A 26089-nucleotide genomic window follows, 5' to 3' on the forward strand; every position below is an offset into this window, starting at 1 on the left:
CCGCAGAGCGGCTATTTCAACCGCCGGCATTCTCACTCACATGTTCGTTCAACCTGCCTTGAAGCTCACATGCTTACAAGCGTACCTCGCTGTCGGAACCTCGCGACTGATCCCTGTATCCCGCTACCGGATCACTCGCTCATACCGAACCGCTCTACTACTGCTTGCTATTAGTGATAAGTACCCCGCAGGGGAATCCTCCATAACCTTCCTACTAAGCTTACACTATCTAGCTCTGCATATTAAGGACTGTTACTATCATCTGCACTATTATTTAGATTGCTAGCTCTTGAGCCTACTAACATCTATCCTTGCACTGGGTTAGTCTCTCCTGTATGTCATCTGCTATCCTACCACCCGGCCCCGACGTCAGTGCCGGGGCGCGCGCGTCATCCCCTTCTAAACAGCTTCTGGGCATGCCCAGAAGCTGTGGAGGGATGACGCGCGCGCCCGGAAGTGACGGCGGGGCCGGCGCATGGCATTGTGGGACCGAAGAAGGCGGAAGAGGACGCTGAAGAGGATCGCGCTGGCTTCAAGCTGCCCACATCTGAGATGGCAGCGCTGGACAAGACTTTTTCAAGGTAAGTATTTGTCCTAACAGGTAAGTGCAACCCGGGACAGATCAGAGGCTAGCCATTGTGGAATGCACTAGCCCTGACTGTCCCGGGGGTATTTAAAAAAAAAAAATCCAGGGTGGAACTCCGCTTTAAATTCCTCATTTAGATTCAAAAAATTTTCGAGTTGCCCACCAGTTAAGATCTGAGCTAAACAAAACATTAGCATGTCTAAACCAGAGCTCAGGATATGGCACCATACAAAGCTCAGGCAATAATCAATTCCGCCAAAGTGGAATGTGACCGATATCCCCCGAAATACCTAGTTTGGACATAGCCATGTCCCAAAGCTTAACACTGGGGGGTTGATTTACTAAAACAGATGCACATCCAGGTTTTATTGTGAATGCTTAATTGAACAAGCTGAAGTTAGAAGCGGATAGGTTACTAAGCGCAGCGGCACCAGACTTTGCTCCACTTTTAGTAAATCTCCCCCAGTCAACATCAGGATGGAAAACTGTAGTGTAACCTTTAAACCTACAATTAACAATAGCAAAAGGGTCTAGGTAAGGGATACTACTGTAAAGGTCTGGGGGCTTCAGCAGTGTGTCAATGGAAAATATGAGAAGTCTTCAAAGCCATGTACCATATATACTCGAGTATAAGCCAAGCCGAATATAAGCCGAGGCACCTAATTTTACCACAAAAAACTGGGAAAACGTATTGATTTGAGTATAAGCATAGAGTGGGAAATGCAGCAGCTACTAGACCCAACCGGACCACCACGAAACCCAAAACAGGGGCTGCGGGCATGGTGCAGGGGCTGCGGACATGGTACAGGAGATGCAGGGCTGTGGGCATGGTGCAGGAGATGGTACAGGCGATGGTACAGGCATGGCACAGGAGATGGTACAGGCATGGCACAGGAGATGGTACAGGCATGGCACAGGAGATGCAGTGCTGCGGGCATGGTACAGGAGAATCTCCTGTACCATGTCCGCAGCACTGCATCTCCTGAGGAGATGCAGGGGCTGTGGAGGAGTTTCACTTACCTTTCAGTGAGGCGCCTCACATTTAAAATGGTGCCGCCCGGCGCCAACACATCACCACGCATGCGCCGTCTTCCTGGGAATAGCCAAACGCGTATGGGCTTTCCCGAGCGGCGGCAGCGCATGCGCACTGACCGGGGAAAATGTAAGTGAGACCATGACTCGAGTATAAGTCGAGGGGAGCTTTTTCAGAATAAAAAAAAGAAAAATGCTGAAAAAGTCGGCATATACTCTAGTACAGGGATTCCCAAACTACGGCACTCCAGCTGTTGCAAAACGACACATCCCATGAGGCATTGTAAAACTCTGATATTCACAGACATGACTAGGCATGATGGGAATTGTAGTTCCTGAACAACTGCAGGGCCGTAGTTTGGGAATTCCTGCTCTAGTATATACGGTAGTACAAATTGGAGTCTGGCAGCGCCAATCCTCCCAGATCTTTAGGATGTTTCAGATTGGACCTGTTCAGTTGTTGTCTGCTGGAACCCCAGCTAAAATGTTTAAGTAGGGAATCTAGCACTTTAAAACATTTCAAGGGCAAATAGATCAGAAAGTGCCAAAGAATATAAAGGATTTTGAAAAGATAAAACATAGTAGCATAGAAAGGTGACAGCAAAAAAAAAGACTGCAACGGTAAGAGATCAGAGATAGTATTATATACAGGATGGGGAAAGCCAGTAATTCTGAGTTCTAATGCATAGTACCTCCACAGCAAAGCTGAAATCAATCATGGAAACGCTTGTGTTTCGATGCCAACAGACATGAACGGTAGTGTTTCCACGGTGAGGTGATTGTCGTTCCAGTGATGTGCGAGAAGCACTCAAATCATCCTCAGATTCCTGATCAGTGGGACCTTCCTCTGGTGATTCTAGTAAAATATCAACATCAGTGTTACAAGGGCATTAATGATGAAATCACTGCACTACAGCTTTAAGCTAGCCATCCAGTTGTAGATTTTCATACAAACATTCATATGGAAAATCTCATCAGTACATTTGATAATGCCAACAGACACTTGATGAATGTTATCAGCAGGTGCTTTAAATTTTGTCCGCTTTTAAGATTTGATTTTGATATGAATGAAATTTTCCAAATAAATGACGATAGAAAACAAACATCAATGCCTTTGACAGTCCTTTCACCTTATAAATAAGAATAGAGAGGAAAGACTGCGTGTGCTCTGTTTACTCCTGTCAGGCAAGTTGGACAATAACGGACAATAATAAGTGGTGGGTGCTGGCATGATCAAGGATGGCCAGAGGTCTCCTGGCCTGTTATCCATGGGAAGATATTTGCCTGTCTATGGTCTGTCTAACACACAGACTAATAGTACACTACTATAGCATACTTACTGGTCAGTTATCTTATAAAAACTTTAATTGGTAACACAGTGACATTGAAAAAGCAACAGTGCCTTAAAAAAAGTATTCATACCCCTTGAAATGTTTCCAATTTTGTCATGTTACAACCAAAAACAGAAATGTATTTTATGTGATAGACCAACACAAAGTGGCACATAATTGTGAAGTGGAAGGAAAATGATAAATGGTTTTCAAATTGTTTTACAAATATCTGAAAAGAGTGGCATGCATTTGTATTCAGCCCACTTTACTCTGATACCCCTAACTAAAATCTAGTGGAACAAATTGCCTTCAGAAGTCACCTAATTAGTAAATTGAGTCCACCTGTGTGTAATTTGATCTCAGTATAAATACAGCTGTGCTGTGAAGGTTTGTTAGAGAATCTTAGTGAACAAACAGCATCATGAAGGTCAAGGAACACACCAGACAGGTCAGGGGTAAATTTCCGGAGAAGTTAAAAGCAGGGTTAGGTTATAAAAAAATATCCCAAGCTTTGAACACTGTTCTTTCCATTTTCGGATGATGGATTGAGTATGGCACAACTGCAAACCTACCAAGACATGGACGTCCACCTAAACTGACAGGCTGGGGAAGGAGAGCATTAAACAGAGAAGCAACCAAGAGGCCAATGGTAACTCTGGAGGAGCTGCAGAGATCAACAGTTCAGGTGGGAGAATCTGTCCAAAGGACCACTATTAGTCCTGCACTCCACAAATCTGGCCTTTATGGAAGAGTGGCAAGAAGAATGCCATTGTTGAAAGAAAGCCATAAGAAGTCCCATTTGCAGTTTGCGAGATGCCGTATGGGGGATACAGCAAACATGTGAAGGAAGGTGCTATGGTCAGATGAGACCAAAATTGCACTTTTTGGCATAAAAGCAAAACCCTATGTGTGGCAGAAAACTAACACCTCACATTACCCTGAACACACCATGAAACATGGTGGTGGCAGCATAATGTTGTGGGGAAGCTTTTCTTCAGCAGGGATAGGGAAGCTGGTCAGATGGGGAGATGGATGGAGCCAAATACAGGGCAATCTTAGAAGAAAACCTGTTAGAGTCAGCAAAAGACTTGAGACTGGTGTGGAGGTTCACCTTTCAGTAGGACAACGACCCTAAACATACAGCAAGAGCTACAATGCAATGGTTTAGATCAGGGATTCCCAAACTACTGCCCTGCAGCTGTTGCAGAACTACACATCCCATGAGGCATTGTAAAACTCTGACATTCACATACATGACTAGGCTTGTAGTTGAACTTGTAGTTCCTGAACAACTGGAGGGCCGTAGTTTGGTAATACCTGGCTTAGATTAAAGCATATTCATGTGTTAGAATGGTCCAGTCCAAGTCCAGACCTAAATCGAATTGAGAATCTGTGGCAAGACTTGAATATTGCTGTTTACAGATGCTCTCCATTTAATCTGACAGAGCATGAGCTATTTTTCAAAGAAGAATGGGAAAAATGTTCACTCTAGATGTACAAAGCTGGTGAGGACATCCCCAAAAAGACTTGCAGTGAAAGGTGGTTCTACAAAGTATTGACTAAGGGGGACTGAATACAAATGCATGCCACACTTTTAAGATAATTCTTTGTAAAAATGTTTAAAAAACATTGATCATTTTCCTTCAACTTCACAATTATGTGCCACTTATGTCTAATCACATAAAATCCCCAAAAAAAGCATTTTTGTTTTTGGTTGTAACATGACAAAATGTGAAAAATTTCAAGGAGTATGAATACTTTTTCAAGGCACTGTAAGCTCCATGCACACTAGCTTAAAAAAAACATTCCTAGCAGCAGCTTTTGAGCATTTTGTTTGCTTCTACAAGCAAATGGTGTTATCCTTTGTGTCCATGCACACTATTTTTGTTTGGAAGCATTTTTGAAGCTTCAGCTTCTAGGAGCAGAAAAAAATAGATTTTCTCTGAGGTTCGCTGACAGACACAGCTTCAATTCCTCAGACCATTGGGCTTTATGCTCTCTGTCTCTAGGAGTAGGACTAGGCGGAAACCTCCAGTTTGTAACAAGCAGTGTCAGAAGAACAAATAACTCAAACCCAACAGAGGGGCAGTGCTGTGTCTGTCAGTGAACCTCAGAGAAAAGGATTTTACGGTAAGACAAAAATCCAGTTTTCTCTTTCGTTCACTGACAGACACAGCTTCAATTCTTCAGAGCATTGTGATTTCAAAAAGCAGTGTCAATATGAGGGGTGGGAAAAAAACACAGCAAACGCAGAATTCCCAACAAGGCTAAACATAGCCAACCAGGTAACAACAGGAGCTCAACTAGGAACAACTGGAGCTCAAGAAGCAAAAGCCTCTGCAACCGCAGCCTGCAAAACTTGGCTGCCAAACACAGCATCCGAAGATGCAAGTACATCCACATTACAAAACTTTGTGAATGTGTGTACAGACGACCACGTAGCTGCCTTGCACACCTGAACCACTGACACCTGATGATGGAAGGCCCAGGAGGCACTACATGCCCCCATAGAATGCGCTTTAACAGGGAAAGGAGGACCCTGACCCTTAATGGAGTAGGCCTGCACCACAGTCTGCCTGATCTACTTGGAAATGGTCACAGCAGATGTGGCCTGCCCCTTACGAGGTCCATCCGTAAGAACAAGCAAAGAATCAGATTTTCTAATTGGTTCAGTCTCCACCAGATATACCCGAATCGCCCTTACCACATCTAAAGAATGTAAGGCAATTTCCTTAGGATGTGTAGGCTAAGGACATAGGAACAGTAGCACAATGTCCTTATTCAAATGAAACCCCGAGACAACCTTAGGAAGGAACGCCTGACAGGGTCGCAACACCACTTTGTCCCTATGAATCCCCAAGTAAGGTGACCGACAGGACAAAGCAGCCAACTCTGACACGCGACGTGTGGAAGTAATAGCTACTAAGAAAGCCACCCTCTGCGACAGAGTGAGCAGGGGAATTTCTCTAATATTTTCAAAGGGAGCCTTTTGAAGCACCGACAGAACCAAATTGAGATCCCACGGAGGTACCAGGGATCCCACCGGAGAAGCCAGATGGCGAACTCCCTGCACAAAAATGTAAACCAAGGACTTCGCCGCCAACGGCAGTCTCGACAGAAGTTGTATTGGAGGAAAGGCGTAAATCAGACGATACTGATCCCAAGGGGCCACTAGGGCGCCCGCGGCGTCGGCCAGAGGATCCCGAGACCTTGACACGAACCTCTGTACCATCCTGTTGGGATGGGAAGCCAGCAGATCCACATCGGGCGTCCCCCACCGAAGACACAGTTGATGATGAAATACCTCCGGGTGAAGAGACCATTCTCCCGGATCCAACGTATGCCGACAGAGATAGTCCGCTTGCCAATTCTCTACCCCCGGAATGTGCACAGCAGATAGGGCCGGAACATATCGTTCTGCCCACTTCAAGATGCTGGCCACTTTCTGGGCTGCCAGGGCACTATTTGTGCCCCCTTGACGATTAACATATGCCACAGCCGTAGAAGTCCTGATTGATGATTGGACAACAGGAGTCAGACAGCATCCTGTAGCTTCAGAAGTTTTGACTGAGGAAGAAACACCCGAGCTGATGCTGAATCCTGCGTCAGACCCAAGTAGCCCAGCTTTGTGGACAGAGACAGTGCTGATTTCTGAAAATGCAGAGCTCGCACCACAACGTCCAAGTCGGCTTCTAGAGCTGAGGAAGACTCTGTAAGCAGAAGCAGATCGTCCAGGTAACCTAGTACCGCAATCCCCTTTTGCCGTAACAAGGCCAACACTGGGGCCAAAACCTTTGTGAACAGTAAGGCGAGACCAAAGGGTAACACCATGAAATGAAAGTGCTCCTCGCCCATGGCAAAACAAAGAAAAAACGCTGATGCTTGACATATATTGGAATATGAAGGTAAGCGTCCTTGAGATCGATAGAAGCCAGCAGATCTCTTTGATGAAGGAAAGCTATCACTGTGCGGATGGACTCCATCCGAAATTTCTAAGCCCGCACAAAGTGGTTCAAAGCCTTGAGATCCAAGATCAGACGAACCTTGCCTTCCTTACTGGGAACTGTAAACAGATTTGAATAAAAACCTTGAAAAGATTCCTCCTTTGGAACCAGCACAATAACTCCTTGTGCTAACAGGTCCTGCACTGCTCCGTAGAGGCCTTGTAGATGCCCTGGAGACAGGCGTAAGTTGGAAGGACCCATTTGTCCTGAATGGGTAAGGTCCACGGATCCAGAAAATAAGGAAAGACGCTCCCCCGCCCAAAACACGGGGGAGGGCGTCCCTTCAGGTTGGGGAAGGCTTGTTTGCGGAACCAGAAGTGCCCACTTTGGACTTGCCATTCCAGGGTCTCATTGAGGCTCCCGCAATGTTACGGGGGGGTTCTCGAGCCCTTTCCTGCAAACCAGACGGACAAAAGGGCTGCTTGTGAGCTGAAAAGAAGGGACCCTGCTTGCGGCGAGGTTCCTTGCCCTTAGCAGCCTGCAGAAGCAATGTACTCTTGCCTCCCGTAAGGCCCCTAATGATTTCTTCCATAGAGGCACCGAACAGATGGTCACCCACAAAAGAAAGATCAGTCAGCACCTTTCTAGAAGCCTGGTCAGCTGACCTGTACTTCAACCAGATCATGCGGTGAAGGATCACAGTCCTCACAGAAAAACCCTGCTGGTCAAGGGGGCAACATCCTGGGATGCATCACAAATATACTGTAACCCTTGGATCAACTGATCCGCCAGGTCCACCAGCCCCTCCGGATCCTGGAGCAAAATCTTAGCCCATTCCATTAAGGTCTGGGATACCAAGGTGATAGCAAACACCGGTCTTAAAATTGAACCGGCCACTGTGAAACGGTACCGCACCAGAGCCTCAGATCTTTTGTCCATGGGGTCCTTAAAAGACGGGGAATCCTCCACTGTCAAAAGTGTGGCCTTATTGAGCCTGGAAACCTGAGAATCCACCGACGGTGGAACCGTTAGTTTCTTCAGAAGAGACTCCTCAAAGGGATCTCTCCTAGCAAAACGCTTAGGTATTCCAACCATGCGTTTCAGGGAACCCCACTGACTAGTGACATCTCGTCAAAATAGGCATGAAAGGGAAACACCTTAGTCACCTTGGAAGATTTGCGGGTGCCAAATTGCACCGGCGTCGCCAACTCAGCAGCAGCTGAATTCTCCAACTTTAAAGTTTCCCGCACTGACACAATCAGGGTCTCCACAAGTGCTTTTTCATGCGTGGCTGCAGAGGAGGACTCATCCTCACTATTAGAGCACTCATCGTGCGTGGACACAGATTCGTAGCAGCCAAATCCACCTCAGAATCTGAGAAGGCAGAGGATACAGGTGAAGGCGGGGGGCGCTTCTTGCCAGGTACCTTTTGCAAGGCCACCTCTCTTTTGGCTACTAGCGACTGCAGGGCTGCCATCATGGCTACCAGGGCAGACTGAGACCCCGAAGGTCCCGCAGCTTCCAGCAGTGGATCGGGTGGTGAAACGAACTCCATAGGCTCCATGACCATAAAGGGTTAAATGAAACCGCGCTGCTCAGCAAAGAAAAAGATTTTTATTTTATTTTTTTTAAATGGGAGGCCCCTTCCCCCTATGCACCGCTGGGGCACCACAAGAATCAGCGCATCCGCGGCGCTGTATACAGCAAAGGAAGGATAGATACCCCCAAAGAGTCACCACCCAAGCTGAAGAACGCCAAAATGGTCTGCCATACTGCTGGAAAGATGAAGAGGAAACGCTGACCTGACACTAGAGGCCCCCGCACTGCATCAGACTACAGGAAAATGGCCACCATTGAAACCCTATGGGGAAACCAAAAAACATGGCTGCTGGACTACACAAACATGGCCGCCGAAGCCGGGAATGCAGAGACCACGGCAAAAATGGCAGCACCGCGCGGCGCTGCAATTCACAGACTCCAGGAGGGGACCCCCAAAAGCACCCAGCTACGGTCACCCCCCTACAGGGGGCCGACAGCGACATCACCCACCGCTCCTCCAGCCCAGCACCATGCAGCCTCCCTACCCAAATTCCCCCATGCCCCCAAAAGGGGCGGGGGGGGGAGAGGGGACAGATGAGGGCACAAACTTATGGGGAACCCCACAAAGGAGAAGAGGGAAACACGAGGGGAAGGAAGGACACAGGAGGGGTCTACCATCCCCAGGGGGGGACCCGCGACCACCCCAGCAATTCCACAGGAAAGGAGGGGGAACACTACTCACCATACTCTGTTTACCAGGCTGGCGCGACTCCCAGCAGTCCACCGCACCCTCTTGGAATGGGGGTGCTATGGCCTGAGGTACGCTGCGACTCTGGTTGTGACTGATGTCGTGATTAGGGCTATGCGACCTCGCGAGGTGTTTCACTTGCCGGTCAGCCCTTGCCCAGTGGGGATATATTGCGGCCAACTAACAAGAAGGACACAGTAGCAGAGATAATATCAGCGCAAAAGGATATTATAAAAATTCACATAAAGCAGCTGCACTCTCAGGTCAACAAACAACACCCGTATAGAATCTGTAGAAATTATTAGAGCAGCGCTGGCAGATTAAAACTAAACAAATAAATAAAATAAAACAAAACAGAATCTTTAATGTTAAAGAGGAAATGCAAGTCCATGTAAAGCCCGTGAGTGAAACAGGTGTCATGCACTCTCTGAGAAAAGACAGACAGGTGCGCTTGGGGAATGGGGAACATGAAAGCAGACAAGCCCGCGTTCGGGGGGAAGGCGGAGCCGTTGACGTCACCCGCTGCTATCTGGAAGTCTGGCGAGGTTGTCTGCAGGACCCGCCAGCACCGCTGTGACTATTGTTGCTGTTTTAATTCATCTTCAAAGTAAGAGGCTGTCTTTATGTGTACCCAGCAATAAAGTATATATCAGTATTACACTATGGGCTTGTCTGCTTTCATGTTCCCCATTACATGGTCCTGAGTGGAGCTGCGGTCCAGACCCAGGGATATACATTGCTTAAGGTGCTGTGGAGTAGAGCTGTCTTTCCTTTCATTGGTGGATGATCGTCCAATGATTGCCCGTTTGATACATGCTTATGATCAGTGCTCTTGAGGTGAGAGGCCATTTCGTATGGTGGTGGTCGTTAGTGCACAAGCACACCTGTCTGTCTTTTCTCAGAGAGTGCATGACACCTGTTTCACTCACGGGCTTTACATGGACTTGCATTTCCTCTTTAACATTAAAGATTCTGTTTTGTTTTATTTTATTTATTTGTTTAGTTTTAATCTGCCAGCGCTGCTCTAATAATTTCTACAGAACTAACAAGAAGGAGGCCAGAATGAGAAGAATGTAAGGATCTAGAATATCCAGTGCGTTGCCCCAGTCCGGCTGTTGATTGTATTTCACACAGGAACAATTGGTTGTAGTTCCCACAGGAAACAAAATAATAAAAAAAGTTAAAAATTCCATTTAAATAGGAAAAAATGCCAAGACCGCAGATCCCAGCAGACAGCCAGGACCTTACTCCTGACTAGGCAGAAGAAAATGGAGTCCTGCAGCAGGAAGTGATGGTATACCCTCTGGGACTTGGGACTGCCCCAGGGGCGTAACCAAAAAGGTTTCCTCCTACTCCTAGAGATAGAGAGCATAAAGCCCAATGGTCTGAAGAATTAAAGCTGTGTCTGTCAGTGAATGAAAGCGAAAAAACTTTGTTTTTTTTTGCGTTTTTGGCAGCGATTTGCCAGCAGAAAAAAAAAAAGAGGTGAAAGCACTTAACTACTGCTAAAAGCTGGCACAAAACGCTATTATTGGCGCTTTTCTGTCTTTTTTTTTTTTTTAGCTTATAGTGCGCATGGAGCTATATAGTGCTTTTGCACACTGTGCTGATTAATGGTAAAAAGTATAGACAGGAAAGAAAATAGAAACATTAATCAGGAAAACTAGAAATGCTTTGGTACTTTGGTTGTTTGAGATGCAGAATTTTTCACCTTTATGCCATTTTCTGCTGTACTATTACATCATAGAGGAAAAAGAGACAGTAATAGTAGCAGATGAAAGAAAAGAATGAAAAGCAAGCTCAGTATGCTGAGATCAGAATTATTGTGGTGTGCTCTTGAACACACTGGATTCCAAACAACTCTTAACTTTCAGTACTTAGTTAAATTATGTTTTCATAGATGCAACCTATGCCTGAAATCAACAGGCTAATGATTTTTCTTAGGCCTCATGCACACTGTACGTTATCAAAATGCCAGTAGAAAGCTGTAGAAGGAGTTGTTCAGCTTTTTGTCAGTAGCGTTTTTCAGCTGTAGCGATTTTTAGCTTTTTTTTTTTTTGCAAAACTATACTCCCGAAAGCCTTTGGCTCAAAAACATTGATGAACGCGGAATAGCCCCATTTTTCAGTGTTTTTTTGCGTTTTATCAGCTTTTATCAGAGTTAGAGTATTTTTGCAGCTGAAAAGCTCCTCTCAAAACCCATTAGTTTTGGGGTTTTTCTCCAGAAAACGCCCCTGCCAAAAGCTGCTGATAAAAGCCTATATGTGCATGGACACATAGGATAAAATGCTGGGGAGTTTACTGACTGCAGAAAAAAACGTCTGATGCCAAAAACAGCAGCTGTAAAAATGTCTACTGTGCATGAGGCCAAGAGGAAAACATTAAATAATAAAATGTCAATATTTTATGAATTGTTTTCTCTTAATAGGAAATAAAAAAAATTTATAGTAGTTTTTTATGAGCCATAATTTTATCTCTACTGTATGACATTGTTAGTTATCACCCTGAACCTGATATTACAGATAAGAGTACAAAGGATTAAAGTAAGTGAAAATGTAAATACAATGCTGAGATAGGAGAACTTGCACATGTCAACTTGTGAATGGAACACGATACCTGTCCATGTGAGTGTAAATTACATAATACTGACAGAAATATGAACACTGCCTGTAGTGGTTCTTAAACGATATAACATAAATGAGGTGATACAAACATTCTTTGTGTAGTAAGATTGGGCAACACAAAAATAATAATTCACAAATGACACAAAGATGGTGTTCATGATTATAATTCTGTTGCTGGTCTGTTTACTTACTGCCATCTGGGGGACTGCCAGCTAACAGCTCAGGAATAGGACCACTACTCTTTTCTGCTAGATCAATAGCCATCTGAATATCTTCACTCCATTTTTCCATTTCAGAATTAGAACTGGAAAGAAACACCCAAAATTATTGTAAACAGAATCTGTAAAGGTACTTTTTTTAAAAAATAACAAACTTGTTATACTTACCTGCTCTGTGTAATGGTTTTGTATAGAGCAGCCCCAAACCTCCTCTTCTGGGGTCCCACGCTGGAACTCTTGGCTCCTCCTTTTCTCTGTGTGCCACCATAGCAAGCTGCTTCCTATGGTGGCACACCTGTGGACTGTGTGCATCTATTGACATACAGCATACAGAGTGTGGCTCAGCCCTGCCCCCCCACTCACAGGATTTGATTGACAGCAGCAGTTCCCGCTGCTGCCTCTGAGCAGAGAAAGCAAAGAGCCGCTGCACAGCTCTGGATCGAGATGGGGCAACATAAACACTGGGACATGTTTTACCCTAATGCAAAGAATGCATTAAAGTGGTTGTAAAGTCAAAAGTTTTTTTTTTTTTATCTTAATGCATTCTTTGCATTAGGATAAAAAGCCTTCTGTGTGCAGCAGCCCCCCTAATACTTACCTGAGATCCCTCTCGATGTTGCATGAGAGACTCAGCTGGCAGGGACTTTCTCTTCTCATTGGCTGAGACAGCAGCGAAGTGCCCTTAGCTCCCGCAGCTGTTGATCAAAGTCAGTGAGCCAATAAAGAGAAAGAAGGGGCGGGGCTGGGCCAGGACTCTGTGTCTGAATGGACACACAGAACTGCAGCTTGGCTTGGGTGCCCCGGTAGCAAGCTGTTTACTGTGGGGGCACTTAACAGGAGGGAGGGGCCAGGCGTGCCGAAAAGGGATCCGAGAAGAGGAGGATCTGGGCCACCCTGTGCAAAACCACATCACAGAACAGGTAAGTATAACATGTTTGTTATTTTTAACTTTAAAAAAAAAAAAGAGACTTCAGGACTTTAGTATCACCAAGGTAAAAATGTCCAGGCTTTAGAACCATTTTACATAAAGTTTATATTAAAAGAAATATCAATCGTGATTTCGCAAACCTCTACTCCAGAAAATACTAGCTGCCTGGCTGTCATGCTGGCACTATGGCTTTGACACTTTTTAGGCTACTGTCCTGACCTGGAGCAAGTATCAGGAGTCAAGCCAGCAGGCAGCAAAATTAAAGACAGTCAAGCAACTCGCATATTTTCAAAATTCTATTACTCTTGAAACACAGTTTGCGTTTAAACTTGATTCTTCCTACAAAAACAAGGTAGGTAGGTATACTCTGTCAGAGTGTGGTAGAGTTATAGAGGTATGCCTAGGAGAGCATTTTCAAAAGCTTTGCCAGTGTCCAATAATCTGAGGGTAGCAGTCTATAAACCCAGAGTCTATAAATATCCAGTCTGTGTCCTGTACTGTGCGATTAAGAAAAGGAGCACTTACGACATAGGGCATTGTAATAATGCCCATGTGATACTGATATGACAGACTTTGACCAACAGTAATACCATTAATATTGCATTGAACAAAGGGCATACAAGCAGGATTAGGCTGTGACATTGTTTAGGAAAGAAACATCACCAGAACAAATACTGTATTCCATATATTATATATATATGTATATACACATATATATATATATATATATATATATATATATATATATATATATATATATATATATAAAGAGTGGTTTATTTATGTTTATTACCCTTTTCCTGGAAATTATTTATGATTTAACCACTTGCCGACCGCCGCACGACTATTTACTGCGGCGGTCAGCCCCTCACAGGCAAAGCGACGTAGTACTACGTCGCTAGCCTGTGAGGGTCTCGGGAGCGAGCGTGCACCGCTGGAGGCGCGCTCCCGCGCGGTCACGGACCCCCCCGCGCGCGTGTGACCGGCGGACCCGATCGTCTATGTAGGACCGTTGATCACTGTTCCTACACCTCAAGCCACAGCCAATCACAGTTAGAATCACACCCCTAGGGACACACATAACCCCTCCCTCTCAAAAAAAAGTTAACCCCTTCACTGCCAGTGTAATTTTACAGTAACAGTGCATATTTATAGCACTGATTACTGTAGTAATGTCACTGGTAACCCCAAAAGTGTCAAAAATGTCAGTCAAGGGTCCGATCTGTCTGCCGCAATGTCGCAGTACCGCAAAAAAAATCGCAGATCGCCGCCATTACGTGTTAAAAAAAAAAAACCCAACAAAAATGACAACAATCTTTCCCTTTGTTAGTAAACGCGATAACTTGAGTGAGCTTAGATGGAGATTAGCAGGGTGCTGATCTATTCAGACTACAGCTCTGCATGTTCCTTCGTTCCTCTGCCTATGTGGAGGTGGGTCTGTCCCTTTCCTTCAATCAGCTCACACACAATGCAAATCCAGACTTCCCAGTGCTGAAAGAGGAAGGTAGATTTATAACACGATCTACACTTTCCAAAGGGTGTAGAAAGGGAAGACCGCAGATATACATATAAAACTTATGTAGGGAGATTTGTTTCATCTCTGTGTATCATCTGAGGCTATTCACTTTACAACCACCTTATCTTCAGAGTTATCAGCAAAGGAAAAACCTAAAATAATCAGACACTTCCAGGTGTGTCAGATTCTTTCTTTTTTCGTTTGCCCACTGTTTCTCCTAGCTTGATCACTATGTCATTAACAAATAGCAACAATGAGGCTGTGTGAACAGGTAAGCTGGTTCTCAACATGGCCTCTGCATTTGTAAACAAGCATGACATTTTGTTCAGAAGCCACTCTCCTAAACACAGCCACAGAGTAGAGCCAGGCATTGACGGAGCAAATTTCTTTCCTGCAATCATTGCACAGACAATGTTGACAGGGGAATTCCTCCTGCAGAGGCATCCTGTTTAGCCTGCCCATACATGGTTTGAACCATCTTTGGCTGGCTTAAGTATACAGACATGACCTACGTTGTGTTTGAGGGAATGGCAAATTAGTATCAAATATTTAGTTAATTAAATATTGCTGCAGAACAGATCTCTAAGGTCAAAGTAAAAAAAATGTGATATTGTCATGGTACCATACATAAAAAAAGTTAAAAAAAAAAAAAGAATTATTACAAGCTATTTTTTTATGAGTGTTTTGGAGATATAATCTTACAATTCAGAATTGTCATGTAGTTCAAAATATGGTGTGTCTGAAAACAGTTTTAATGTATAAATGATCTCCCCACTCTTACTTAGAACTATTACAATTATTACCATACATTTTAAAACAAATTGCATACCTTGCTGCAACAACTATAGCTTGATTTTGACTCCTTAGGGTCAGACAATGAGATACTCCCCACTCCTCATCACTTTCTTCTACCTGAATTCAAAGAAAAAAACAAGCTGTACTCACTGTATAAGGCAGTGCTGACATTCCCCATACAGGTATTACACGCTGAAGACCTTATACAGTCTTTTGTGGTACACACACAGACACAGGAAATAAAATATCCAGCATACTGGAGGGATGCATTATGACATGCAACAGTTTCATTGTGCACATATAGCAATCAAAATTTTGTAAGGATTCTCAATAAAAACTAATCAGAACAGTGAATGGTTTCTGATATTGTTTTCTGGCAATTGCAAACAATTGGTTACTGATTTATGAAAAAAGGCTGTTTGCTTTGCCAGGAAATTGCCCTTAAGGGCTGTACAGGCAGGCTGAATGTCGGATGGCATTGGTCGGTTCAATAGAAACCGGCCGACATTCAGTCTGTGTGTATGGCAGCCAGGCTGGCTTCTGTCGAAGGGGCATGACTGAAAAAGGTCTAATGATCAGCACTCTCAGCCAATGCCGGTGCGTTCTGGTGAAGGGGCGTCCCCCTGTCAGAACACAATAGCTCAGCAGGGGAGATCACTGTGCTAACATCGGATAGATCGTACAGCGGTTCCTCCCGAGCTCTTCATTTTTTTTTTCGTTCAGCCCACTGGGTTGAGCAAAAAATACCTGTTAGTGTGTACTAGGCTTTAGCTTGATGAATATGGTGAAGATATGCTGACTTCTATCATCCAATCATGCGCAAGCAAAAATCATGTTTTTCCTTGCATGTGAATTCGTTGGAAAGTGATATTTCACCACAAACATGAAGCCAAAAATTCCCTTGCAAGATGAACAGCCAATTTGCCTGTAGTAAATCAAGCATAATATCTCTTGACTGAACACTAGAGTAAAAAAAGCATTAATGGACTTTGTATGGATACAAGTAGTACAAGTAGTCAAGCTTAAAGTGTATTTCCACTTTTGCAGCCAAATTGGGATAACACCTACCTGATATTTATTACATGTTCTCATTCACATGGCATAATTTAGAATAGAATCTCCAGCACTGTAAAATCCTACTAGTTCTAGTTCCTTGTGTTTATAATGTGGCTGGGGTGGTTTGCTATAATTAACCCTGTTTGTGCTGTGCAGACAGATCCAAATTATCACCTGTAAACTATTTAAACACTTCTTGTCCTAACAAAGGGTTAAAGGTTTAGTAACTGGGTTTCTTGCATTGTATATTAATGAGAGGAGACTCAGCCTGTCCTTAGAACAGACTTAATCGGACATTGTTCAAAAATCCTTTTAGTTAGACATGGGTTTCTCAAATTTGACGGCAAAAGTGGAAAATCACTTTAAAAAGCAACTTACCGTCATATTAAACAATGGCAGCTGACCATGGACCTTAAACTGATTAGAAGAGGTCAGCCCTCTGCTGGTGTACAGCAACGCATCATTAAACTGCAAAAAAAAAAAAAAATAAATAAAAGAAAAAACACATTGGATTCTGTTCTGTGTGCTCTACCCTAGTGGTTCTCAACCACTGGCCCATGGCCCAATACCAGGCCCCAGACCCTACCCTCCTAGGCCTCTAGCCAGCACCAGATCCCCTAATCTTTTATAGTGCCTCCCAGTTACCATAGTGCCCAGGGCCCCTAATAAGGCCATACAGCCAGCCCTCCTGTAATGGGCCCAGGCCTCATCAGTTCAAAAAGGTGGCCCAGGTACCTGGCAAGCAGAAAGGCCAGAAGTACTGCCTAATTCCTGACACTTGTGACTCTTGTGCAGTGCTGCCGGCTTCTTTTCTTCCTCCAGCTGTGCTGCAGGGGGATTGGGTCAGGTATCTGTGCCCCCCCTCTCCCAGCTGTCTCGGACCCCTGTGTGCCCCTTTGCCCCGCAGTGCTGCCATTTCTCCTCCTCTCCCGCTGGCAGCTGCTGAGGGCACACAGGCTGGTTATTTCAGGATGGTGAGTCGGGCGGCTAACCATTCTAAATGAACACAGTGAGCAACCCCAACCTCTTATAATTGCCTGCAGTGATTCCAAAAACTCCACAGTGTCTCTAGGCTCCCTGAGAGGCCTCCTCAACCTCCAACAGTTTCCCACAGTGCCTCCTAGCCCCAGAACATGTCCTCCATTCTCCTACAGTGCCCCATGCAAAGCCCACAGGAGAAATCCCAGCCGCCTATAGAAATTATTGCCGACAGGGTCACCAAATCTGCTGCAGTCATACTTTTTTTGGAAGAAGCTACCAGACCCTGGTTTCAATAAGGTTGAGAACCACTGCTCTACATCACAACACATCAATACTTTTGTTAAAAGGACTATCTACAGATGAAACAAATCCTAATCAGATACAGTAACACTTTGGGTGTTTAGACAGCTGCAGTGGCTGTGTGAATATAATAAACATTAATGCAGATTCTTTAATCAATGCTGTTGAGCTGGGGATGGAGGAGTCTAACAAAAAAAAAAAAAAATCTAACAGTTTATGGTTAGTTCTACTTTGACTTCAGTGCCTGCAAGTTAGTCCTAGAAACCTCAAAGGAGCAAACATTTTCATAAGGATAGAACTGGCAGCCTCCACATCTCACTTCTGACAGATTCCCTTTAGACAGTTATTTATCTGTTTATATGATTTTCATAGACAATATCAACTTACCAGAAAAAACATTCTTTGCTGTAACCCTTTCCCAGATAACTTGCTTAAACTTCCAAGTCTAATAAACTCCTGGAGGAAAAAAAAAATGTTGAAATGGACATTAAGGGAATATAGGAGATAAACCAATATTGCTGCATTTATTTGAGGGCTGATACAGACATATTACATTTAAAGCATAAATTCAGCTTTGCAAAAGATGCATACTGTGCTGTCCTATATGGGTATAGCAGCAAAATGTGTCAAACCTACCTGCCAGCCAAGGCTCTCTTTCTGTTTAAACAACCAAGTTCACAACTGCCTTTAGAAGCTTCTTCAAATTTGAAGCCATTGATCGCTCCGAGTTATTAAAGAGATGGAGCAGCTTTTGGGATAAGTGCCCCCCTAATACTTTTGGAGGGAGCGCCATCATGTTGTTCTGGGCTGCACATGCACAGTGTGTACTCTCTCTCTTGTTGCCTATGATGAGCCCAGTGGCTACAACAGGAGAGAGTACACACAACGAATGTCCGGCCCAAAACAATAGTGATGTCACTCCCTCTCATCTCATTCCACTAGTGGGTGATAGTCCCAATGGCTGCTATTTTACTACAGTAAGTCAGGACCGAGCCATCGCTGGCAGCAGAAGATTTGAAGAAGCTAAGGAAGGCAAAAACTTTTAATTGTTTTTTAACTTATTTACTAAGTATGTTCGTTTCAATCATAGAGACCCTTGTCACAATTCTGTTTTCTCTCACCCTACCACAGTTTTATCACCAGGCTAATGGAATAAATGAACATAATACAGGATTCATAAACTGCTTACCCTGCCAGGTATCACCAGATTGTCAATGCCTGTTAGATCTTTCCTGAGCTCCTGCAATTTCTGATAATTTTCCATCTTTATCATTGCTCCGTGGAGTTGTGCTACCATCTCTGAAATCTCAGCAAGGGCAGCTGTTGGAAAGTCAAGAATGTTTTACAATTGTTGAAGTGTAAGTAAAAGTGTAACATACATTATTAAAAATGTTTTGATACGTCTGTTTGAGCAGTGCAAGAAGTACCATTTGATTTTGCCAGCAATCTCATGAGCTGATGACTTTCCACTACCACTGTTCCCAGTTCTCTATGTGGACTACAGAACACCTCCCCTTAATATGCCATTTGGAAGATGATATGGGGAGGTGTTCTGTAGTCCTAACACTCACAATACATGTTTCAATTTGTTTGTACAATCACCTTTTAGATCTGCCTACAAGTATGTAGTTCAACAATCTGATTACATTTAAATTGATTGGATAGATTATGTAGGTCCTTACATTACATAATTTTGGTAGATCTAATACCGAGTGTATTAAAATTATACAGTCAGATTGCAATGTGTATGACATGCCTTACACACTTCATGTTCTGGAGGAACCATGTTGTTACTTCATGGATGTAGTACAGTGGGGTAAGGTTTGCCACCCTAGGACAGAAGTGTGTTACTGGCAGGATTAACAATTGTAAATATATATTGGAAAAGGCCTTGAAAAGAAAACAAATGCAGCAACCACATCCAAGGACTCGTAAGCTGCAATACATCAAATCTGAATTCGAATATGGTTCTCCCAAATTATTTTTTGTAGTTGCAGGTATAATTAGATAAACGACCTCAAAGCGTTAATAAGAATAATCATACAAACATATATAGGACGAGATGCACCACCATTCTTATAAATATACAGTTTTACAGACATGCCCAGGGTTGCGGTCACTTGTGGGTGGACTTAGTTGTTGCATTATTTAAAATTGTCAGTGTCCAAATGAATGAGCGTGCCTATATTTTGCAATTTACAAACCATCAGCTACATAAAGCCTTAATAACAATAATAATCAGTAGACTCTGAATGCAGCAGACATGTTACAGTATCTCACAAAAGTCAGTGCACCCCTCACATTTTTGTAAATATTTTATTATATATTTTCATGTGACAACACTGAAGAAATTACACTTGGCTACAATGTAAAGTAGTGAGTGTACAGCTTGTATAACATTGTAAATTTGCTGTCTCCTCAAAATAACTCAACACACATCCATTAATGTCTAAACCGATGGCAACAAAATTGAGTACAACCCTAAGTGAATAAGTGAAAATGTCCAAATTGGGCCCAAAGTGTCAATATTTTGTGTGGCCACCATTATATTCCAGCGCTGCCTTAACCTTCTTGGGCATGGAGTTCACCAGAGCTTCACAGGTTGCCACTGGAATCCTCTTTCACTCTTCCATTATGACATCACGGAGATGGTGGATATTAGAGACCTTGCGCTCCTATACCTTCCATTTGAGGATGCCCCACAGATGCTCAATAGGGTTTAGGTCTGGAGACATGCTTGGCCAGTCCATCACCTTTACGCTCAGCTCCTTTAGCAAGGCAGTGGTCGCCTTGGAGGTGTGTTTGGGGTTGTTATCATGTTGGAATACTGCCCTGCGGCCCAGTCTACGAAGGGAGGGGGTCATGCTCTGCAGACTTCAGTATTTCACAATACATGATGGCATTTATGGTTCCCTCAATGAACTGTAGCTCCCCAGTGCTGGCAGCACTCATGCAGCCCCAGACCATGACACTCCAATCACCATGCTTGAATGTAGGCAAGACACACTTGTCTTTGTACTCCTCACGTGGTTGCCACCACACATGCTTGACACCATCTGAACCAAACAAGTTTATCTTAGTCTTATCAGACCACAGGACATGGTTCCAGCAAGTCATGTCCTTAGTCTGCATGTTTTCAGCAAACTGTTTTTTTTTCAGGCTCTCTTGTGCATCATCTTTAGAAGAGACTTCCTTCTGGGATGACAGCCATGCAAATCAATATGTTGCAGTGTGCGGCGTATGGTCTGAGCACTGACAGGCTGACCCCCCACCCCTTCAACCTCTGCAGCAATGCTGGCAACACCCATACGTCTATTTCCCAAAGACAACCTCTGGATAGGACGCTGAGCACGTGCACTGAACTTCATTGGTCGACCATGGCGAGGCCTGTTCTGAGTGGAACCTGTTCTGTTAAACCGCTGTATGGCCACCGAGCTGCAGCTCAGTTTCAGGGTCTTGGCAATCTTCTTATAGCCTAGACCTTCTTTATGTAGAGCAACAATTCCTTTTTTTCAGATCCTCACAGAGTTCTTTGCCCAGAGGTGCCATGTTGAACTTCAAGTGACCAGTATGAGAGAGAGAGAGTGATAGCACCAAATTTAATACACCTGCTCCCCAGTCACACCTAAGACCATGTAACACTAGCAAGTCACATGAAACCGGGGAGGGAAAATGGCTAATTGGGCCCAATTTGGACATTTTCACTTTTGTTGACAGCAGTTTAGACATTAATGGCTGTGTGTCGAGTTATTTAGAGGGGATAGCGAATTTACACTGTTATACAAGCCGTACACTCACTACTTTACATTGTGGCAAAGTGTAATTTCTTCAGTGTTGTCACATGAAAATATATAATAAAATATTTACAATATGTGAGGGGTGTACTCACTTTTGTGAGATACTGTATATCTATCTGTCACATGAACTGTGTACTGCAGAAGAAAGCCATACTGCTTGTTCTCACAAAGATCAACATAGCCTGGAGGTAAATGAATAGACAGTGTTCCATAAGCTATTTCAACACACAATAATCCACACGTTCTACAAACACAAACTGGCACATACACTAAGGGATTAGTTTATGTGTGCAAAACATAATGTAGAAAAAAACATTTATTGAACTCTGGGATATTTTTTTTCTGTGTTTGTGTGCATGAAAACTATTTAGCAGAATAATTAATGCCCTTTCTTTTATAAAAGCTATCACTTACATATGACTATTTTCTACTTGTATTATGTTAACACTGAGTCTGTCAAACATCTTCAACAAGAGGCTGCATCAAAATGTGTCTACTATCACATCTGTTAAAAAACTCTTACATAGTTAGTGAGGTTGAAAAAAGACATCAGTCCATCCAGTTCAACCTATGATGTGTGTGTGCTTGCTTTTAACCGTACATTGTATACCCCTGTATGTTGTGGTCTCTAAGGTGCCCATCTAATAGTTTTTTGAAACTATCAATGCTCCCTGCTGATACAACTGTTTGTGGAAGAGAATTCCACATCCTTACCGCTCTTACAGTGAAGAACCCCTTACGCATTTTAAGGTTAAACCGCCTTTCCTCTAGTTTTAGTGAGTGGCCACGTGTCTTATTGTATCTCCTTTCTCTGAATAGTTTGTTCCTTATGCTAGGGTCGCCAGTACAGAATTTGTACATTGATATCATATCCCCTCTCAAGCGTCTCTTCTCCAGAGAGAATAGGTTCAGTGCTTGTAGTCTTTCCTCATAGCTGATGTCCTCCATTCCCCTAATTATTTTTGTTGCCCTTCTCTGGACTCTTTCCAATTCCAGCACATCCTTCCTGAGGACCGGTGCCCAGAACTGGACAGCATACTCCAGATGTGGCCGGACCAGAGTCTTGTAGAGAGGGAGAATAATCTCTTTATTTCTGGAGTGAATCCCCTTTTTTATACATCCCAGTATTCTGTTGGCTTTGCTTGCAGTGGCTTGGCATTGCATGCCACTGCCAAGCCTGTTGTCTACCAGTACCCCCAAGTCTTTTTCCATCCTAGACTCACCCAGAGGTTCCCCCCCTAGTGAGTAGCTTGCTTTCTGTTTTCTGTGCATTACTTTACATTTTTCAGCATTAAACCTCATCTGCCATGTAATTGCCCACCCCGTTATTTTGTTCAGGTCCGCTTGTAAGGTTTCCACATCCTGTATAGAAGATATTGGCAAGCTTAGTTTAGTATCATCCGCAAATACTGAGATTGTACTAGATATCCCCTCCTCTAGATCATTTATGAATAAATTAAACAGGATTGGTCCCAGGACAGAACCCTGGGGGACCCCACTTTCCACACCCGCCCAATCTGAGTACTCCCCATTAATCACCACCCTCTGGACTCTCCCCTGGAGCCAGTTCTCTATCCAGGTACTCACCTTATGGTCCATACCTACCTTCCTTAGTTTGTTCAGTAAGCGTTTGTGGGGAACGGTGTCAAAGGCCTTCGCAAAGTCCAGATACACCACATCCACAGGCTTTCCTTTATCTAGGTGGCAGCTCACTTCATCGTAGAAGGTTAATAGATTGGTTTGGCAAGAACGATTTTTTCATGAATCCATGCTGATTACTACTAATAATACAGTTTTCATTACTAAATCTTGTATGTGGTCCCTTAACATCCCCTCCAAAATCTTGCAGACTACAGATGTTCGGCTGACCAGCCTATAGTTACCCGGGATACATCTCGGCCCCTTTTTAAATATTGGTACCACGTTGGCTTTTTTCCAATCAGCTGGCACCATACCCGTCTGTAAACTATCCTTAAAGATCAAGAATAATGGTCTGGCAATCACCTGGCTGAGCTCTTTAAGAACCCTCGGGTGCAAGCCATCCGGTCCCAGTGATTTATTTATGTTAAGTTTCTCTAGTTTAGTTTTAAGTCTATCTACTGTTAGCCATGGCGGTATTTCCTGAGGTGTGTTGTTTAGTTCGGCCTTACAAGCCAGGTTTGTGTAGCCCCCCGATTCTTTTGTGAAGACTGAAGAGAAGAAATTATTTAACACTTCCGCCTTTTCTCTGTCCTCAGTGGCCATATTTCCTTTGTCATCTTTTATGGGGCCAATGTGCTCTGGCCTCGCTTTCTTACTGTTTATATACTTAAAGAACTTCTTGGGGTTCTTTTTACTCTCCTCCGCTATATGTCTCTCGTGTTCTATTTTAGCCGCCCTGATTTCGTTTTTACATTTCTTATTACACTCTTTGTAATGCTTAAATGCTGCCAATGACCCCTCAGTCTTGTATTTTTTGAAGGCCTTTTCTTTAGCACTAATATGCATTTTTATGTTGGAGTTTAGCCACCCAGGGTTTAGTTTTGCTCTTTTACATTTATTTCCCTTTGGAATGCACTGGTCAATCCCCTTGTTAAGTATGCTCTTGAAGCACTCCCATTTTTCCTCAGTGTTCTTTGTTCCAAGGGTTCTATCCCAATTGATATTTTCTAGCAGCTAGCGCAGTTTTGGGAAATTGGCTCTTTTGAAATTCAACGTCCTTATATTACCCCTCTGCTTCCTATTACTGTAATTAATACTGAAACTTATTGACCTATGGTCACTGTTTCCTAAGTTGCCCCGTATTTCTATATCCGTGAGCAGGTCTGTATTGTTGGTAATCAGTAGGTCAAGTACCGCATTGTTTCTTGTCGGTGCATTCAGCATCTGACCCATGAAATTGTCCTGCAAAACATTTAGGAACTGCCTAGCCTTGGCTGAGTGTGTGGTTCCTTCTGCCCAGTCTATATCAGGATAATTAAAGTCCCCCATTATAATGACATTTCCCATCCTTGCTGCCAATCCTATCTGTAAAATGAGGTCCGCCTCCCCCTCCTCCCTCTGGTTGGGGGGCCTATAGCATACGCCCAATATTACCTTCCCCACCGTGCCTTCCCGAAGCTCTACCCATAGGGATTCTGCCTCGTCCTTAGCTCCATTATTAATATCATCCCTCATATTTACCTGTACACTGTTCTTAATATACAGACATACCCCTCCCCCTTTTTTACCTTCTCTATCTCTGCGATAAAGGGAATACCCCTGAATGGTCGCCAACCAGTCATGAGAGCTGTCAAACCAAGTCTCTGTTATCCGCACAAAATCTAAGTCCTCCGCAAACATCAGTGGCTCCAGCTCTCCCATCTTGTTGGCCAGGCTTCTGGCATTGGTAAACAAACCTCTTAATTTTGACCGGTTACATATATCCTCATTTGATGTTTTTAGGCTGCTCTCTTGATTTTTCCCCATACCCACCCTGGGTATAGGAGCTCCGAACACCCTAACGCTAATGCCCTCATTTCTGCCCTCTGAAACTTGCTTTCCGCTGGCTAATTCTACATCTGTACCCTCCCCCCCATCACCTAGTTTAAAAGTCCCTCTAACTTTTTGGCCATCTTCTCACCCAGTACGGCTGCACCCTCCCCATTTGGGTGCAATCCGTCCCTACCAAAGAGCCGGTGGCCGACTGAGAAGTCGGCCCAGTTCTCCAGGAACCCGAAACCCTCCTTACTACACCAGCTCCTCAGCCACTTGTTAACTTCCCTAGTCTTCCGCTGCCTCTCTGGTGTGGCTCGAGGTACAGGTAGTATTTTGGAAAATACTACCTTGGAGGTCCTACTCCTCAACTTAGCGCCTAAGTCCCTGTAATCGTTTAGGACTCTCCATCTTCCTCTGCCTATGTCATTGGTACCCACGTGTACCATGACAGCTGGGTCTTCCCCAGCCCCACCCAGTAATCTGTCCACCCGTTCCACGATGTGCCGAACCCGAGCGCCCGGTAAACAACAGACTGTTCGGCGCACATGGTCTTTGTCACAGATTACACTGTCTGTCCTTCTAATAATTGAGTCCCCTACCACCAGCACCTGTCTTTCCTTTCCCTTTCTCCCGGCCTCACTGGAGGAGCTCTTCCCCTGGCAGCTAGGGGTGTCGCTCTGCTCCAGCAATGCTGGTCCCTGACTGGTCTCCCCAACATCACGCAACGGGGCGAATTTATTGGGGTGCTCCAGCCCAGGATCAACCTCCTTGCCTTTTTCCCCTCTACCCTTCCTAACTGTTACCCATCTACTCTGCTCTGATGCCTGCACCTCCGTCAATCCGCCCACCTCTGTGCAGGCCCCAGCCTGCACCTGGCGGGTACGATCCCAGCTCTCCTTCAATATGGACATACGTCTCAGTGTTGCCAGCTGCTTCCCTAGATTCAGGACCTGAGCTTCCAGGGAAACAACGTGCTTAGACTTTGTGCATTTGTATTCGCCCTCGATCTCATGATCGAGGAACGTATACATACCACAAGATGTACACCGAGTCGCATCTCCACACCCGCCGGGCATTGTACCTACTAATCTAATCTAATGGGGATTCAGTCATTTAAATCTGTCCTGTGTGGCTGTTTCCTAGCTTTCTAACTCTGCTTTCTCACCCTCTGGTACTCTGTTTACTTACCAATACTTACTGACACTCACGGTCGCAGAGCAGGTCAGTCGCAGGGCATG

At 44.2% G+C, this 26089-nt stretch overlaps 1 protein-coding gene across 3 annotated transcripts in view; it reads right to left on the minus strand.

Annotated features, from left to right (window-relative positions):
* FARP1 (FERM, ARH/RhoGEF and pleckstrin domain protein 1) overlaps positions 1 to 26089 on the minus strand; it is a 323137-nt gene that overhangs the window by 13800 nt on the left and 283248 nt on the right. For all 3 annotated transcript variants that reach the window (XM_082246158.1, XM_082246159.1, XM_082246157.1), the window contains exons 19-24: positions 18788 to 18918; positions 17986 to 18054; positions 16696 to 16785; positions 15296 to 15378; positions 11996 to 12108; positions 2311 to 2474 (exon numbers count right to left, since the gene is read on the minus strand). In XM_082246158.1, the coding sequence (XP_082102284.1) occupies positions 2311 to 2474; positions 11996 to 12108; positions 15296 to 15378; positions 16696 to 16785; positions 17986 to 18054; positions 18788 to 18918 (650 nt within the window). The remainder of the gene's footprint in view (positions 1 to 2310; positions 2475 to 11995; positions 12109 to 15295; positions 15379 to 16695; positions 16786 to 17985; positions 18055 to 18787; positions 18919 to 26089) is intronic.

The sequence above is a fragment of the Pelophylax lessonae genome (genome assembly GCF_965119305.1).
Source record: "Pelophylax lessonae genome assembly, chromosome: 2".
NCBI lineage: Eukaryota > Metazoa > Chordata > Amphibia > Anura > Ranidae > Pelophylax > Pelophylax lessonae.